Source organism: Marmota monax, unplaced genomic scaffold, assembly GCF_021218885.2.
Source record: "Marmota monax isolate L192 unplaced genomic scaffold, Marmota_monax_Labrador192_F-V1.1 WCK01_AAM20220418_F8-fsc00005, whole genome shotgun sequence".
NCBI classification, from domain to species: Eukaryota; Metazoa; Chordata; class Mammalia; order Rodentia; family Sciuridae; genus Marmota; species Marmota monax.
Window position 1 is genome coordinate 4000136 of NW_026692254.1, and position 18938 is coordinate 4019073.

An 18938-nucleotide genomic window follows, 5' to 3' on the forward strand; every position below is an offset into this window, starting at 1 on the left:
TGTGTTTAGGTGAGGTATCCAGCAAAACACCTGGGTCAGCCAGATGGTCAGAAGTATAGGTGTGGGAGAAGGGTCAGCATGCTACTCCAGTGTGAATAGCGGACCCTCTAGGACACTCCGGGCCGCTGGGGTGAGGTGGGGACGAGACCGAGCTCAGGCACGGAATGCCGAATCTGGCAAGCTGCTGGGGTCACCTTTGGGTCGGAGCTTTTTGTAATTGAATCGGGCTTGTTTTTCTGCCCGCCGGGTAGGAAAAAGGTCCCACTTGTCCCAGGGGCCCTTGTCAAGCCACTCAGTGAGCAGAGCAAGGGCGCATCTCGGTGCTCGGCTCTCGATTGCTTGAGCCTGGAGGCGGGCAATACACAAAAAATCTGCGCTCGAGGTGTCACGCCTGGCCCGAACCGGCAGCGACGCGCTCACGGCTGTGGCCCCGGCGCCTGGGGCTGGCGGGAGGCGGCCAGGGCGGCTCGCGCGGGGATGTCGAGGAGCTCGAAGGTGGTGCTGGGCCTCTCGGTGCTGCTTACGGCGGCCACGGTGGCCGGCGTGCACCTGAAGCAGCGGCAGGACCTGCAGGTCGGTGTCACGTGACCGTCTCTTCCGGGGCCCTTGGGCTGCAGCCTAGGGCCTCTGGTGGGCTCTGCCAGCGTGGTCCCCGGCTGCTCCCCACGACTTTGCCCCCTCCTTCTCGCCTCTGGGCTCGGCGGTGGCGCGCCCTGCATCCCCACGCATTCGCGGCCGTGAACCTGAGGTCACCCCGGCCTACGGCTCCCGGCGGCCAAGCAACCCCGAGTCCTGGCTGACCCTCTGCTGGCCAGCGCCCAGGAGCCAGCTCCAAGGGGCCTTTCCCGCGAACGCACGCTCCTGGGTGCTCAGCAGTTCTGTTTTCAGCTCACAGCCAGCCCGCTGCCAAGCGAACCTGTCGCGTCCCGCTTGGGCCGCTAGAAAGTACCAATCAGGGAAGCGCTTTTTTTGCGGGGGTGGGGTGGGGGCTCAGTCTCAAGTTATCCACCTCTCACCACCCCTCGGGCCCCAGGTTGGCGCTGAACCCTAAGGCGGTTGAGTGCTAAAGATTTTATCCGGTGGTAAAGCTGGCTCCTCCTCACCCACCCACTTTCCGTGCCTTTTGGCCAAGGTAATTTGATGAGATGTTTGTAATTTTTGCTTAGGTGAATATTGACTATGGAAAATGTAGACTCTGGGAATGATAAAGATACAGTCCTCCAAATTTTCTTTTTGGTACTTCTATTTCTGGAGATGTCTGTGACTTAACTAATCCATGACTGACCGTCAGTCTCTCTCTCTCAGTTCGTATTTTCTTTCTCAAGTTGGCATATCTTTAGTGATTAATCACTCTCTGCCAGGCATAGCGCTAGGTACTTTGGGAATACAAAGACAAAGAAACAACCGCTCCAAAGTCTGTAAAGAATTTGCAACAGTGCTAAATATTGCAAGCAGTTCATTGTTGAACTTTCAAGTAACACCTTCTCAGGTAGTTGAGTAGAACCTAGTTTGCCAAGGGTAGATGTAATGATCTGAATGATCAAGAGTCAACAGTCTTCTTAATTTACTTGTCCAGGATTTGGACTATGCTATGTGGTTGGTATATGGAGATGAAGCAGATGAGGTCTTTGTCATTGGTGTTCATAACCTGTGGAGACAGGAGAGAAATCTTGTAATGGCACAAGAATTTTGTGATGGGGTTGGGATAACCACTGATGAAAAGGCACAGAAAGATTAGAGATTTGGGATTAAAGTATGTCTATAAGAAGGTAGCTTTTGGAATAGAGGCAGGGTTCTTCCTGTGTTGAAGGAAAAGATGATGGTCCTGAGAAAAATTGAGATGAAGGGGGTGTCTTTCTGCTCTCTGGGTAGGAAAGAGATGAAGAAAAAGATTGCCCTGTTTTTACATCCAGACCTTCACTAGGTACTCTCTAACAATGGGAAAGAATAGAACTAGAAGTACATGGTAGGTGTGTCTGAAAGTTGAAAGAAGCAAGAAGTTAAATAGTGACTACTGTTTCCTGACTGGAGTCTACCACATACCAGACACTCATGTTCAGTACTCATGGGTTACTCTTCCTTCCAGAAACCAAGTATAGATGGTCCCTAACTTACAACTCTTCTACTTAAAATATTTTGACTTTACAATGGTGAGAAAGCAATATGATTTGCACTCAGTAGAAACTGTACTTCAGATTTCAGTATTTTTCCAGGATAATGATTAGGGACTGTAATCCTCTCTTGAGATGTTGGGCAGGTGGAGTAAACCACAGTTCCCAATCAGCTACACAGACATGATTTCAGGTAAGTGGTGCTAAGCTGTAATGTTTGGTAGGTTGGGTGTATGTAACACATTTTCTTTTCTTTCTTTCTTTTCTTTTTTTTTTGGTGGTGCTGGGTATTGAACCCAGGGCCTTGTGCATGCAAAGCAAGCACTCTACCAACTGAGCTATATCCCCAGACCAACACATTTTCAATTTCTGATATTTTCAACTTTAAATGGGCTTATCAGGATATACCTTATCTTAAGTCAAGGAGCATTTGTAGTGCTACATGAGCTAGAGTTCAAGGTATCAGAGTTGAGATAGTGAGGAGGTCTTAGGTGGTAAGAGAGGTTCAATTCACAGGAAGGATGTATGAAGCAGTCACCTGGAGAAAGATAACAAATGATGGAATGGCAAGTAAGATCGGAGCACATGCTGACATCTCTGAAAAAGGAGATGAGGACCTGGGAGGCAGATGTAGAAAGAATGATCTCAACCAATGGTATAGGCTTTGGGAACAGGATGTGTAAATGTAAGGAGGTTGGTGACAGGTAGACCTGCGGTGGGGAAAATGGAGTAAGCACCTGTTGTTGTCTCAGTAGGGATCTTGCCAAGGACACAGGATTTAAGAAAATCTAGTACCAGTTGAGTTATCAGTCCTGGGACTCTTAAATTTCCCAACTCCCTCATAATAGCCAATGAAACTCCAGGCCTGGAAGATGTCCAGCAAGTAGGTACTAGGTGAGTTTTTAAAATGGATGAAATTTTTTTTTTTTTTTTTTTTTTTTACAAACCAAACATACTCAGCCCTAAATTAATTCTATTTTTAAAAACTGCTGTTAAAAATTTATTGGGGGGGGGGGCTGGGGATGTGGCTCACGCGGTAGCGCGCTCGCCTGGCATGCGTGCGGCCCGGGTTCGATCCTCAGCACCACATACAAAGATGTTGTGTCCGCCGATAACTAAAAAATAAATATTAAAAAAAAAAAAATTTATTGGGGGATGTGGCTCAGTGGTAGAGCACTTTCCTGGGTTCAATCTCTAGCACCAAAAAACCAAAACAATAGAAACAACAACAGAAATGCCTTATCACCTTACTGAAGTATTTTTGAGCTATGAACTATAAAATATTAGTTATTAGTAATGACTGAATTGATATTTTAAAAAGTCTCAAGCTGGGCATGGTGGTAAATGCTTGTAATCCCAGCTACTTGGGAGGCCAAGGCAGGAGGATGACAAGTTCAAGGCCAGCCTGAGAAACTTAGCAGGACCATGCCTCAAAAATAAATAAATAAAAAAGGGTGGAAGGTGTAGCTCAATGGTAACCCCTGGTTTCAGTCCTCAGCATCCCACCCTCACACACACAAACACACACACAAGTCTCATCTTAGGTACCAAGTCTGCATTCTGAAATTTCTCCTTTTTAGTGCTTATTAAGGTAACTAACTACTATTGATGGGTTTTATTTTTACCTCTAGAATTAGTAGTCTTTAAAAAAAAAAAAACTTTTCTTTTTACATAATTGATAGTATTTTGTATAATTTCTACCTTTTCACTTTATATACTAGAAGTCCAGTTCTTTATGTTTTTTGGTTTTTGTGGTGCTGGGATTGAACCCAGTGCTTTGTACATGCTAGGCAAGTGTTCTACCCACTAGACTGTATCCTCAGCCCATTAACCCAATTCCCCCCCCCTCCTTTGGTGGTGCTGGGGATTGAATCCAGGGCCTTATGCATGCTAGGCAAGCACTCTACCCGCTGAGCTATATCTCAGCCCCTCTTTGTTTTCTTGTACCTAAATTGTTAAGATAATTTGTTCAATTTTTAGTAACCTTTCTTTTTCTCTTGATGTTTATTATTCACCTAGGATAACTGTTAATAGAAAAGTAGTTCAGACTATTACTGTAGTAACAGCTAATTTTTAAAGAATCTTATATCAGCTGGATTTTTAAAATTCAACATAGTGCCATATAAAAAATTTTTTTATTTTTATTTTTTGTTATTTCCCAATAAGTTTTCTGGACAAAATGTTTAGGAATATCTTAAAATGAGAAAGAAATCATTTTAGTAATGATATTATAGTGCACTACCTAATTTATCTGAAGGTTTTTTTTGTTACATTTTACATTTGTACAGAAAGTTAAAATAGTAATTGGGTATTTGGAATCTGAACATTTTAAGTGTATTTTGGTAACACTGTTATTTGGATTTGAATGGCACAAGGATAGGAACCACCTGTTCAGGGTGTTACTGAAATCTGTTTCTTTCGTTTTTAGAGGCTTCGTGACGGAGTGATCAGAGATATTGAGAGGCAAAATCGGAAAAAAGAAAACATTCGTCTTTTGGGAGAACAGATTATTTTGACTGAACAACTTGAAGCAGAAAGAGAGAAGATGTTATTGGAAAAAGGATCTCAAAAAACATGACTTCAAAGGAATGTGAAATAGCACTGAAACCGTGTGTGTTATGTATGTGTGTTGATAGAGAATAGCTTAGTGAGATCTTCACCCTTCTTGTGACAGTCCTTTTAAATTTGGTAAAGGACAGTAGATCCTATACTCTAAATGACTTTAAGAATCCCCTATGTTTGAGCAAAGAAGTTGTGGGCAGACACTCTGAAGAGTTTCTACCTGTGTGATTCTGATAGAAGCCTCTTTAAGTTCAGCATCCAGAGTTAGAACTGTTACTGAAGAGCACTTCTGAACTTGTGAAAAGGGAGGGATGGATAGTAACATCCACCTCAGTAGTTTGATAAGTCGACACGATGATGAAGCCACAAGAACATCTACCTCAGAAGGGCTGGAAGAGGGTGAAGTGGAGGGAGAGACTCTCTTGATTGTTGAATCTGAGGATCAGGCATCTGTGGACTTATCTCATGACCAGAGTGGGGATTCCCTCAACAGTGATGAAGGAGATGTGTCGTGGATGGAGGAGCAGCTGTCCTACTTCTGTGACAAGTGCCAAAAATGGATACCGGCCAGTAAGGAGCTTCTCAATTCCTTTATTTGTCAATTCCTGTGTGAAGGTTTATTTTTCCAACCTGTGAAAGAAACATGAATGTAAAATAGATCTAAATAAAAGGATAATTATTACATTCATTAACTTAGATGATCAAATACAAATTTATATAACACATAGACACATTTGTACTAATAAAAATTGTTGCCAACCACTATTCCATTGTTAAATTAATATTCTTGATGGTGACCCAATAAAAATTAGAAAATTAGAAATCCTGTGTTACTGAAGGAATTAAACCACATTTTTCTAACAAGATTATGTTATGGACTGGGGTCCAGATTCTAGCCTGAGTGTAGAATTAAAAGTTCAAGTTCAAAACCATTACTGTGGTATATTTAACTTATGTGGAAAACTATCATCTGTCACTTTAACTTACAGTTAAAGTGAGGTTAGAATTAGTAGTTTGAAGGTATTTAATGGCCTTTCCTAGGACCAGTCTTGTTTCCCACTTGCAGTTCTCTTTATCTGCTGACAAGAGTTATGCACACACATCTTGTTTTTAGCTACCAGCTTCTTAACTCCTGAGCTTGCTTTGCTAGCCATCATATAATTTGCACTAAAACAGGATTTTCCATCAGGCAAGAAACTAGAAAAGACGTGTGCTAAAGAAATGCTTTGTGTAACGGAATTCATAACTAAGTGAAATTTATATATTATACATACATTTATATACATATTATATATATGTGTATTATATATATTTATGTATAGTGAAGTGACTAATTTTCTGGTATGTGGCTGTGTTTATGAATGAGTTCAACTTTTCAAATGAATAATTACTATTAATAAGTTTTTTAGCTGGCTTTTGTGGTCTTGTTTATTAGTGCAGGGTTTTGTCCTGAATATCTTGGTGGCTGTTTGTCCTTAGAGGATAAATTTTAAACACCCTGTGGTCAGACCCCTGCTAATTTCTTCAGCCTCTTCTATCCTTCACATTAACAGAACTTTATTGGTAGGATGAACTTTTCATTTTCCACAAACAATTCTTTCTTATCCCTGGGACTTTGCACATTTTTATTTCCTTTCTGGAATATGTATCTCAAGGGTACATATGGCCCCCAACCCCACCACCAATTTCTAGTCTTCCCTCAGGTGCCTGTAGACCTCTCTTCCCAACTTAATCTTGTCTCCCTTTTATGTGCTCTCAACTGCCCTATGGTGCATATCATGTTCCACTCCTGTGATTTTCAAGTCCCACAAAGCATTAGCATCATCACCTAGGGAACCTTAATGCAGAGGCCTAGGCTCTACCTCAGAGACTGATTCTTTTCATCTGGAGAGACCTAGACATAGTTAGAAAAACAGCAGCTCCTTGAGTGGTTCTGATGCACCATAAGAGGGGAAAAGTTCCATGCAGCTAGTACCTATTGCCTATTTTCTCCTTTGCTGCCCTCCCTGACTTCTAGACCAGTGAGAGCAGGCACTATGCCTTTGTCTTGGTTATTGTATACCCAATGGTTCCTAGCTCAGTGCCTGGCAGATTGTGGGAGATCAAACGTTTTTTGAAAGAATGCTAAAGGGACCCGCCTAGAAGAGTCCAGGTATGTAACGATTGGAAAATCCAGTTAGAGCAATCATACCTGCTTTTCCAGTACCTTTCTCCTAAAAGTTAAGGATCCACAGATCCTTGTAGGGGTGTATATCTGATGTTAGAAGAATAAAACTCCTCTCCCTTTCCCAGGCCCATCCTGCTATTGTGGGTTGGCTGATAAACTCAGCATACTTAGAAATCTGGTTGACAAACTGATTAAACCTTTGGGTTGCCTGTGCTCTAGATAAACCTGTGATGTGACTTTTTTTTTCCCTCCCTAGGTCAGCTGAGGGAACAGCTCAGTTATCTTAAGGGTGATAATTTTTTTAGGTTTACTTGTTCTGATTGCTCGGCAGATGGCAAGGAGCAGTATGAGAGGCTGAAGCTGACATGGCAACAAGTGAGTAAAAAGCTCTTCTCTAGAATGTCATTTTGGGTCCTCCAGGAAATTTGTTGGAATGAGTATTCAGAGCAAGGAAACTACCAATGAGCTTTTGTTGTGTTTTAAGAGATACCATTCATTTCACGATGAAAATTGGATATGGAGTGTGTGGACAGAGGAATTCTTGGTAAAAATAATACTTGATGTTAACTTAGTAAATTGGGTTTAAAATTCTTGAAAATGTCATGTAATTTTATGTATATCTAACACTAAGCTCTGATTTTAATTGAAAGTATGGTTTACATTTTTTCTATTAGCAATTTTTAGAACAGCAAAATCCATAGGATGGTTACATTGGAAATAGATTTGGAAGAAGTAATATAACTAGATTGTAAATACCAGTGTAACCCAGCCTTTCTACATTTGAGCTCAGATGTTTATTTTTTTGTTGATGAATATTTAATATCTACTTTTAACCATCTCCAATACCAGCACTCTAATCCAAGCCACCTATGACCTGAGCAATAGATTTTTTTTTTCAATTTTTTGTAGTTGTCGATGGGCAGAATGCCTTTTTTTTTTTTTTAATTTATTTTTATATGGTGCTGAGGATCAAACCCAGTGCCTCACACATGCTAGGCAAGCACTCTGACACTGAGCTATAGCCCCACCCTTGAGCAATAGCTTTTTTATTTATTTATTTTAGTTATAAGTGAACACAACACCTTTATTTCATTTTTATATGGTGCTGAGGATCGAACCCAGGGCCTCATGCATGCTAAGGGAATGCTCTACCTCTGAGCCACAACCCCAGCCCAAGCAATAGCTTTTTACTGATCTCTGACTTGTGCCCAAGCAATAGCTTTTTACTGATCTCTGACTTGTATTAATTTTTTTAGTTTTGTTTTTGTATTAATATTTATATATAATAAGCTACCAAGGTGTAAATAGTCTTTAAGTTGAAAAAAACAAATGAATTGCTCAGTTTTTGTGTACATCCATTTGTGTGTGTGTGTGTGCGTGTGTGTATTTTGTTTTGTTTTTTTTGGTGCTGGGGATCAAACCTGGGCCTTGCCTATGCTAGGTTAAGTGCTCTATTGCTGAGATACATACCCAGCCCTCAGTTTTGATGTGTATTTAACAAATACTCACTCCTCAGTCCCTGTAGTGAACCAAATACTTTTCTATTCTAGATCTTCGTTTACTGTGGTAAATGAGACCACAAAGGCCACTGTCCTCAGGCGGCTGACATTCAACATTTACTTTAGATAATAAACAGATAAACATGATAATTACCCATAGCACTTACCACTTTGAAGAAAATAAACAGAATGATGAGAAGGATTTTAGATTATACCATTTTGGCCTTTATGGTGTTCCTTGTAAATTGTTGCCATAGCAGCCTGAGACTATTATCTTAATTACTAGTACTTTATTAGACTATCTCATGAAATCTGTCACTGGTGAATTTAGAAAACCTTTTTTGACTTGCCAAAAAAAAAATTTATATATATGTGTGTGTGTGTGTGTGTGTGTGTGTGTGTATGGAAATAAGGGAAGTTTGAATTGAGGATATAATCACATGAATATTATTGGGATAGTTTTCTCAACGTATACATGGGATAATATATATAGGCAAATCATGTTAATATTAATTGAGCAGATTTATATTTGGCTGACAAGTGGATTCTCATAAAAGCAGTAAATGGAAAAGCAGCAAAATATTTGCTGTAATTTGTCATTTTTAAGAATGGGTTTCTGGGGGCTGGGGATGTGGCTCAAGTGGTAGCGTGCATGCGTGCGGCCCGGGTTCGATCCTTAGCACCACATACAAACAAAGATGTTGTGTCCGCTGAAAACTAAAAAAAAAATTAAATATTAAAAAAAAATCTCTCTCCTCTCTCTCTCTCTCTCTTTAAAAAAAAAAAGAATGGGTTTCTGTGGAGGTTGTTTTTAAAAGAAAAGCTAGCTTTTTTATTATATTGCTCAGAATATACAATATTGGCTCAATTTGCATATTTAATCAGCATCACTTGAAAAATATTTTTTCACTTCCAGAAGACTATCAACCGTGAATAATACCCTGGTAGGATGAAGTGACAACTTAGGTCACACACATGGTTCTCAGCAAACTACTGACCAGTATTTCTAGTTACATCTGAAAAAGCCCATAGTTCATCAAAAGTCTGAAAGAATCAGTTGGTCTTAAATAATTCCATTGATGTCTCCAAATACTTAGGATATTGGAATGTGGACTTTCTCTTTTTTAAGTCTTAAACTCTGACTTATCAAAGTAATAAGTAGGCTAGGTATGGTGGTACATGCCTGTAATTCCAGCTTCTTGGCAAATTGAGGCAGGAAGATCATAAGTTAGAGATCAGCCTGGGCAACTTAGCAAGACCTGTCTCAAAATGGAAAAATAAAAGATTGAGGATGTAGCCCAGTAGTAGAGCACCCCTGAGTTCAGTCTGCAGTACTGGGGGGAAAGAAAAGTAATAAGTAGAAATGCTTTTAACAAACAGCATTTCATTTGTATTACAAAATACCAATAGTGAAGAGTCTGGTTTCTGAACCAAAAGGCCCCTTCCTTCTAAACCTCTTCCTCCTTGGTGACTCTTGAGAACAAGTTTGATATATAGAAGAAAATTTATCAAACATTTAAGAGGGAGGGGGCATTTTTGCATTCATGTACTAGAGACTCATGGCACAGGTGAAAATATCATGATCTCTGCTTATTTTTTATCTGATTGTTTTTCAACAGATAGTTCCTGTGGCATTGCCAATCCTGAGCTAGGCCTTGGGGATACATTGATCCACAAGGCTGGCTTCATTACTGATGAGCTTAGTCTGGTACTGTGAGATTAGAAAACTCAACTGGATTCATTCTTTCAGATCACAAATGCCAGAAGAGGTGGAAAAACAGGTTCTTTATGTATTAGAATATAGTTTGTCCAGTAAATAATAAGTGATGATACTGAAAAATTATTTTCAAGTAGGTATGTGAACTTTAACTTGTAAGTCATTAAATATCTCAGGCATAAAGGAAAGTACTGGAAATATAATAACAGATACATACCTATGTTTGAGATTGAGTGAATGCATGTTTCTGAATACTCTTGTATCTGAGAGTGGGAAAAGCTCATTCTGTAATCAAAGTATTTATTGAACAGCATCCATCTCTAGAACTTTTATCTTCTCTCTGTGGGCATTAACTGTTAAGGAAGTAATTTGTAGGGGCTGATGTGGATCAAATGCAAAATTAAGAGAAAGACTTTTTTTTTTTTTTTTTTTTTTTAGAGGAAGACTTATAAAATCTGGTAATGGGGTGAGTTGTATAGTACACTCTCTGCAAGTGTTGTGTGTTTAAGGATGGCAGAAATTGAAACTCAGTGAGGTATCAGAATTTCTGAGCCTATCTGGTGTAGACATATCTCTTCTCATAGAATTATTAGGGATTTAACGCTCTGAATAAGATGCTGGGGCCACTAATTGCAGTTTTCCAGACTTCTAAAAGCTGAAGACTTCTCCTTATAGAAAAAGTGTTATTTAAAAATCTTTTCTAGATTCTGTGTCCTCTTTTCTGTTTCTTTGGCCCAAAATAAGTTATGATTTTTATTAGGTGGAAAACATGGTTTTGAATAGCTTCTACAGTTTTGTCCACTTACATAAAATTAAATATATAAAACATCTACATAAATGTGAGTGCAAAGAAATGTGTTTGGGCAGCCAGTGATTGATTGAACCCCAGGCCTTCCCCATACCAGGCATGTGCTTTACCACTAAACTACACCCTATCCCCTAAAAGTGGTTCTTTCTTTTTTGTGGGGCTGGGGGGATACCAGGGTTTGAACCTAGGCACACTCAGCCACTAAGCTGAATGTGTGTGTGTATTTTGTTTTTTGTGTTTAATTTTTTCTATTTTATTTAGAGACAGAGTCTCACTAAGTTGCTTAGTGCCTCTCAGTTGCTGAGGCTTGGCTTTGAACCCGTGATCCTCCTGTCTCAACCTCCCAAGCCGCTGGGATTACAGGCATGTACCACTGCATGTAGCAAAAGTGGTTATTTCTTTTCTTTTCTTTTCTTTTTTTTTTTTTTTGGTGCTGGGGATTGGACCCAGGGCCTTGTGCATGCGAGGCAAGCACTCTACCAACTGAGTTATACCCCAGCCCAGTAATTTCTTGATGGTGGATTTCAGTGATTTTTACTTTTTTCTTTTCTCTTTTCTGTATTATTAAAATATTTTACAATGAGCATGTGTTATTGATATTCCTGGAATAAACTCTCTGTCCAGGGCCATGAATCCTTGTCTAAAAATAATTAGATTAGGAGTTTGCACACTGAGCTTTGGGGTGACTTGGAGCCCACTGTGTATGGGTTGAGCAGCCAGGCCTTTTTAGTTCTCTGCCTCTTGTGTGGTGATGATTACATTTGAAGAAAGGTTTCCATAGCTTACAAATGGCTAAATCACTGAGTATATAACCTCTAAGATCATTTTCAGCTCTGAAATTCTGATTGTTTTGTTTTTGCCCTATAAAGAGCTTTGAAAAATATATATGCAGGGGTGATTTTCAAAATATTTTGTAAAGGGTGGCACCATTTAGTCAAAAAATGCTGACTGTGTAGGCATACAGTTGTCCAGTAGTTAACCCTTCATTTAGGGCTGTATTTCATAGAGGGTGGGGTGCTTGCGACAGTGCCTGTTCATCAACCCTCTGAGGTAACTTAGCTTAGCCACGCATCTGCCCTACCTGTGTTACGCTGCACGTGATATCTTACAAAAGCAAAAAAGAAAGCAAATAATTCACCCAGAATATGTCAAAGTATCATCCTTCCCTTATTCCACCATTCCTTACCATTCCTACTCAGAATTTAAACAATGCTTTAACCCCCTTCAAGATTAACATCCCTAATCATGCCTATCTCAGGACTCCTGTTTTATTTGTGTTTCAGGTTGTCATGTTGGCAATGTACAACTTGTCTCTGGAAGGAAGTGGACGGCAAGGTTATTTCAGGTGGAAAGAAGATATTTGCTCTTTTATTGAGAAACATTGGACTTTTTTACTAGGGAATAGGTAATGTGGTTTTTAAAATCTTATGCTTGAAGGATATAAAAAACAAATATATATGATTTGACTCAGCCTAACATAGCCCTGTTATTAGAGATTCACAGGATTTGTTTGTGGAAATCATAAAGAATTTTTGAATTCCAGATTTTTTGTTGTTGTTGTTGACTTTTTTTAAAAGCCCTTTTTTAAAATTAAAAAAAATTTTTTTTAGTTGTAGTTGGACACAGTGCTTTAATTTAATTATTTTTATGTGGTGCTGAGGATTGAATCCAGCACCTCACATATACTAGGTGAGCACTCTACCGCTGAGCCACAACCCCAGCTCCTGTTGTTTACTTTTTTAAGTTAGAAAGATTTGTTTATGAAAAATCAGAGTAGAATTATATGCTATAAAATTGTAGGTTTCCATAGTTCTCTCATTCTACTGCAGAGGAAAGTGTTGGTTTCTACCAACTATGATATTTTTTTAAGTAATTCTTTGTTAAAAAAAAAAATTGAGAGTTTTACTAAATGGGGGATGTTCAAGTGGTGGAGAAATAAGTGGGATTATTATGTCCTTTTAAAATCAATGACTTACAGGTCAGAAGAAAAAAAAGATAATGGTAGTTATTTATATTGCTCTTAATTAATTGAGGTATTATTAGAATTTGTTTTTATTAACTTGGAAAGGTAAATACTTTTGTATACTACTTGATATTTGTAGTGCTTAGCAAAGTCTTGAGTGCATTAACATGTAAATGGTTTACTCATTAATTACTCTTTTTATAATTTTGCTTTAATTTTTGCTGGAGAGTGTTCCTCCTTTGGGTCATTACACATAAGGATCAGTATCTGTCTTAGGATGCACAGGCACTGAGACTATTTGTTAAAGATCTGTGCCAATTTAACAAGAATTTTATTGCTATTAGGTGAATTTTGTTTAAGATTCTGATTGTGTCTGAAGTCCTGTATAAGATTCATAAATCTTGCATAATTACTGGGTTTGGTGGCACATAACTATAATCCTAGCAACTCAGGAAGCTGAGGCAGGAGGATTGCATGTCCAAAGCCAGCCTCAAAAGCAATTTAGTGAGGCCTTAAGCAACTTAGCAAGACCTTATCTCAAAAAATAAAAAGGGCTGGGAATGTGCTCGGTGGTAAAGCACCCCTGTATTCAATGCCCAGAATCCCTGTCCCCCCCCCCCAAAAAAAAAAAACCAAAAACTTACATTCTTACATAGTTAGGTCAGTGTAGACACAACAGAGCTTCTCATAACTTCAGGTCAAAGTTGGGAATTGTATCTGTCCTCACTGGACTCACCACAGCCTCTGTTAACCTTCAGTTCTGAGAAATCAGTTTGCTCAGGTTGCAGAGAAGAAGGGAAGGCAGTGGAAAGGAGGGGCATCCTCTAAAGATTTGCTGTGAAGAAAAAAACAAAATAGACTCAGAACATTTTACAAAATGGGATTATTTTAGTTATTGAGTTATTTAGTGCTGAGAGAAGAACTGACACTATGATTAGCTCTTTCTCATAAGGAAAGGACTTCTGTTGTCTTGGTTTAATGCTTTAGCGCTATTTATGGAACTTAATATACCCCATTTATAAGGGACAAAAAAGAGAAAAAACTGGTAAAATTAGATCTTGGAATTTTTTCATGATCTCTGAGTGCTGTTTTATTTAGTGGATTATTTTCTGGAAGAAATTGGATTTAAATAGCCTGCTCTTAAGAATATTGTTGTATTTTAATAGAAGTTGCTCAGTTTCATTTGTTCATTTCTAGAATATGTTCTGAGAGGAATCAGCTAAAGCTTTTTTCTTTTTAACCTTCTAGTGAAACGCATTCATTGCTTTCCAGCTTCTATGTAGCTTAACTATTAAACTAGAGGTATTTTGCTATATTGGCATATCACTTGAATTATTATTTACTTAATATTTCTATTTAATAGAAATATTAAGTAAATAATAATTACTTAATTATTAGTCACTGATCTGGGCATGGTGGCAAACGTCCCTAATTCTGGCATCTCCAGAGACTGAGGCAGGAGGATCACAAGTTCAAAGCCAGCCTCAGCAATTTGGCAAGGCCATAAGCAATTTAGCAAGATCCTTTCTCTAAATAAAAAATGAAAAGGGCTGGGAACATGACTCAGTGTAAGTGCCCCTGGGTTCAATCCCTGATACCAACAAACAAACAAACACCCCCCCCCCAAAAAAAAAAAAAAAAAAAACTATACAAGAGCTTAATTAATTAAGGTTAATTGCCATTGTGCGTATGATTATTTAATCTACTTTTACAATCCTGTTTTGAATTCTTGTAGAAGGTATAGTTTTGATTACTGAAGAATATTTTGAATACTTTCTTCTATTATCATATTTCATTGACTTTAAGATGCACAATTTTCACATTTTGACATTTCTGATAGTTGGATACATCTTACAGTTGATGATATGTCATAATTTAAATTGGTAGCCAACTCTTTCATATTTGTACTTAAAATGGTGTATCTTAAAGTCAATGAATGTTAGATTTGATGGAATGTGATAGAGTGCATTCATATGAATTACAATTCAAAAAACTGAGGTGGGTCCAGGGAAAGCAGTATAGGAAGCACTAGAAATTTGTCTCCCCACCTAGACAACAGTAGCATTGATAGAAATCTGTTTCTGAGAACTATTTTGGAACTCTGGAGTCTAATGAAGTCTTACAACTTCTAGGAGAAGGCTTGGACAATAAATTGTGATTTATTATGGTCAGTTTAATTATTGACAATAGCAACTACTCATCCACCACCTCCAGCCCTCAGATAGGGAGCTATATGCTTGTGTTTTTTGTTTGTTTGTTTTTGTTTTTGTTTTTGTTTTTGTACTGGGAATTGAAACCTAGGGAACTTTACCACTCAGGTATAGCCCCAGCCCTTTTTATTTTGAGCAGGATCTCATTAAGTTACTCAGGCTGCCCTTGAACTTGAGATCCTTCTGCCTCAGCATCCCCTGTCACTGGGATTATAGTATATATTCAAAGAAATTGAAAGCAGGGCCTGAAAGCTGTGTTCACACCCATGTTCATAGCAGCATTATTCACAGTAGCTAAAATTTGGAAGCAATGCAAGTGTCTATCAACAAATGAATGAATAAGCAAAATGGAGTATATACATACAATGAAATATTATTCACTTATTTATTTATGTATTTATGTGGTGTTGGGATTGAAGCAAGGACCTTGTGCATGTGAGGCAAGCACTCTATCAACTGAATTATATCCCCAGCCCTATTTATTTATTTTTCAGTTTGATACACAGTCTTGCCAAATTGCATAGAGCTTCACTAAATTGATGAGGCTGGCTTATAACCTATGATCCTCCTGCCTCAGCCTCTGGAGTAGCTGGGATTATAAGCCTAATACCACTGCATCCAGCATTATTCAGGTCTTAAAAAAGAAGGGAATTCTGGCACATACTGTAACATAGATAAGCTCTGAGGATATAATGCTAAATAAAATAAGCCAGTCACAAGAATACTGTATGTCTTTATTTCCATGAGGTATGTAGAATAATGAAAGTCATAAATAAAGTAAATAGAACAATGGTTGTCAGGGTCTAGGGAGGAGGGCAGAGGGCATAATTGGGAGTTATGTGTTTAAGGGATATAGGATTTGTTTTGCATTATAAAAAGAATTTTGAAGCTGGATGGGGGTGATGATTATAGAGGATGAATCTTCTATAATCAAGGTGTTGTAAGCTTGGTTCCTTTTTTTTTTGGTATCAGGGATTGAATTTAGGGGAGTTTAACCACTGAGCCACACACCCCAGCTTATTTGATATTTTATTTAGAGATAGAGTCTCACTGAGTTACTTAGGCCCTTGCTGAGTTGCTAAGACTGACTTTGAACTCAGGATCCTCCTGCCTCAGCCTCCTGAGCCATGGGTTAGTTCCTTTTGAGGGCTGTGAGAAACGGTCTATTCCAGGCCTCTTTCTCAGCTTTGTTAGTCTCAGATAATCCTTGGTTTGCAGATAGATGGCTTTCTCCATGTGTCTTCACATTGTCTCTCCTCTGTACACATTTGTCTCTATGTCCAAATTTTATTGGATAGTATCCAACTTAATGACCTCATTTTAACTTGATCCTCCTACAAAGATGCTGTTTTCTCATTCACATGTCCTAGGGGTTAGGACTTCAGCATCTTTTTGTGGTGGGGAGGTAATAATTCAATCTGTGACAGTGATCATTAACTTTATGAACACTTAAGTTATTCCAGCTTTCCCCCATTTAAATCAAACTTGTAAAGAATTTTCTTATGTATACATGCTCTGTAGTTTTGAGATTAGAAAATTTCTGAGGTCAGAGGATACACATATTTTGGATACAAATTATGAAAGTAACCTCTAGAAAGTATATACCAATTATATTCCCACTAAATGCATCATTGCTCACTTCCCAAACTCCCATCAACAACACATTAGTTTTTAAAATATTTTGAATTTTGTCAGCTTTTTGTTTATTTATTGTGATTTTTAAAAAAAAATCTAAATTTACATCTCTTAGCTTTTTTTTTGGTACTGGGGATTGAACCCAGGGGTTTAATCTTATACCTATCATTAAACATTTACCACTGAGCCACATTTCCAGTTCTTTTTATTTTTTATTTTAAGACAGAATCTCCCTGAGTTGCTTAAGGTCTTGCTAAGTTGCTGAGGCTGGCCTCAAACTCGTGATCTTCCTGTCTCAGCCTCCTGATCTTCCTGCCTCAGCCTCCTGAGTCACTGTGATTACAGGTGGACACACCACACCCAGTCCATCTTAGCCATTATTAAGTGTTGCAGTTATGTGATACTAAGAATATTCACATTATTATGCAACAGATCTACATAATTCTTTCTTCTTGCAAATCTGAAACACTGTACTAATTAAACAACTGTCCTTTCTCCCCTCTTCTTAGCCTCTGATAATCATCATTCTACTTTCTGTGAATCTGACTCTTCTAGATAGTGGACTCCTATAGTATTTATCTTTTCATGACTAGCTTTATTTCACTTAGTATAATGTCCATGTTACAGTCTGTAGTAGGATTTCCTTCCTTTTTAGGACACTGTGTGTGTGTGTGTGTGTGTGTACATGCAACTTTTTATTATTATTATTATTTTTTTTTTATTGGGAATTAGACCGTGGGATAGTTGGTTCACCCTTTACCACTGAGTTACATCCCCAGCCATTTTTATTTTTTATTTTGACATGGTCTTGTTAAGTTGCTCAAAGTTCCTCAACCTCCAGGGTTGCTGGGAATACAGGTGTGTGCCACCACACCCAGCTACATACAACATTTTGTTTTTTCATCCATCCCTATTTGGATATTTGGGTTGCCTCTATCTTTGTTGATCTTTTTTGAGAAGCTGAAAAGAATCATTTCTCTTTCTAATCTTACTTTGTCATTCCAACATTCCCAACCTCCTATTATCTGTTGGGCAAAGTGAGGTTTGGGGACCCATGAGGCTTATACCATCCACTCTTATTTGTTATTCAATAAAAAAGGTACATGTAGGGCTGGGGATGTGGCTCAAGCGGTAGCACGCTCGCCTGGCATGCGTGCGGCCTGGGTTCGATCCTCAGCACCACATACCAACAAAGGTATTGTGTTTGCCGAGAACTAAAAAATAAATATTAAAAAAAAAAAAAGTACATATAGTAGAATGGATTTTAAGCTTTTTGGTCTCAGGATCCTTTTATACCCAAACATTATTGAGGATCTCAAATAGTTTTTGTTTATGTTGATTATTGCTATTGATATTTTCTGTTTTAGACATTGAAGCAGAAAATCTTAAAATATTTATTAGCCTGACACAGTGGTTCAGGCCTGTAATCCCAGCAATTTGGGAGGCTGAGGCAGGAGGATCACAAGTTCCAAGCTAGGCTCAGCAACTTGTTGAAACACACCTTGAAATAAAAAGGGCTGGAGATGTAGTCCAATGGTAAAATGGCTCTGGATTCAATCCTCATTACCCCCCAAATTTTTATAATTAATTTATTTATAAAGAATAATAACTAACAGATTTCTTGTTAACATAATATTTTTGTAAAAAATATTTTCCAAAACAAAAATAATAGCAAGAAAGGTCACATTGTTTCCTTTATTTACTGATCTCTTCAATGTACGGCTTGTAGAAGATGTATTTCAATATCAAGCTATAAAATTGCTGGAAAACTACTACACACTTAGTGTGAAAAAGGCAAACAGCATCTTATTTTTGTTATGAAAATAATTTTTATCTCATGTATTCCTGACAGGCTTCAGCCCCAGGGGTCTCAGGACCTCATTCTGAGAATTGCTGGTACAGCCAAGCTAAGCTGGTGTCAGCCATTTTGGAAGGCATGATATTTCACTTCTTTTTCTTGAAACCATGATGGTCAAATTAGAAAAACCTTCCTTTGAAAGAGTGAATTTTTTTTTTTTTTGTACCAGGGATTAAACCCAGAGGTGCTTAACCACCAAGTTACATCCCTAATCCTTTTTATATTTTATTTTAAGATAGGGCCTCACTAAGTTGCTTCAGGCCCTACTAAGATGCTGAGACTGGCTTTAAACTTGCAATCCTCCTACCTCAGTCTCCTGAGATGCTGGGATTACAAGTATATACTATTATGCCTGGCAAAAGAATGATTTTCAAGTGATGGGTGAGGTAAGAAAACAAATAGAGTGGT

General features: G+C 38.4%; 2 protein-coding genes across 4 annotated transcripts in view; both read left to right on the forward strand.

The window, feature by feature from the left end:
• The first annotated feature begins 377 nt into the window (after positions 1–377).
• LOC124086433 (protein PET117 homolog, mitochondrial) lies at positions 378–4698 on the forward strand. Its single transcript, XM_046434621.2, has 2 exons — positions 378–573; positions 4540–4698. Exons 1-2 carry the CDS (start codon positions 478–480, stop codon positions 4687–4689), a joined length of 246 nt encoding a protein of 81 aa, XP_046290577.1. The 5' UTR covers positions 378–477; the 3' UTR covers positions 4690–4698.
• A 272-nt stretch (positions 4699–4970) lies between these two features.
• The window catches only part of Kat14 (lysine acetyltransferase 14), a 36771-nt gene continuing 22803 nt past the window's right edge, over positions 4971–18938 (forward strand). For all 3 annotated transcript variants that reach the window (XM_046434590.1, XM_046434599.1, XM_046434607.2), the window contains exons 1-3: positions 4971–5243; positions 7097–7215; positions 12148–12269. In XM_046434590.1, coding sequence (XP_046290546.1) covers positions 4985–5243; positions 7097–7215; positions 12148–12269 — 500 coding nt within the window. In that variant the 5' untranslated portion in view covers positions 4971–4984. The remainder of the gene's footprint in view (positions 5244–7096; positions 7216–12147; positions 12270–18938) is intronic.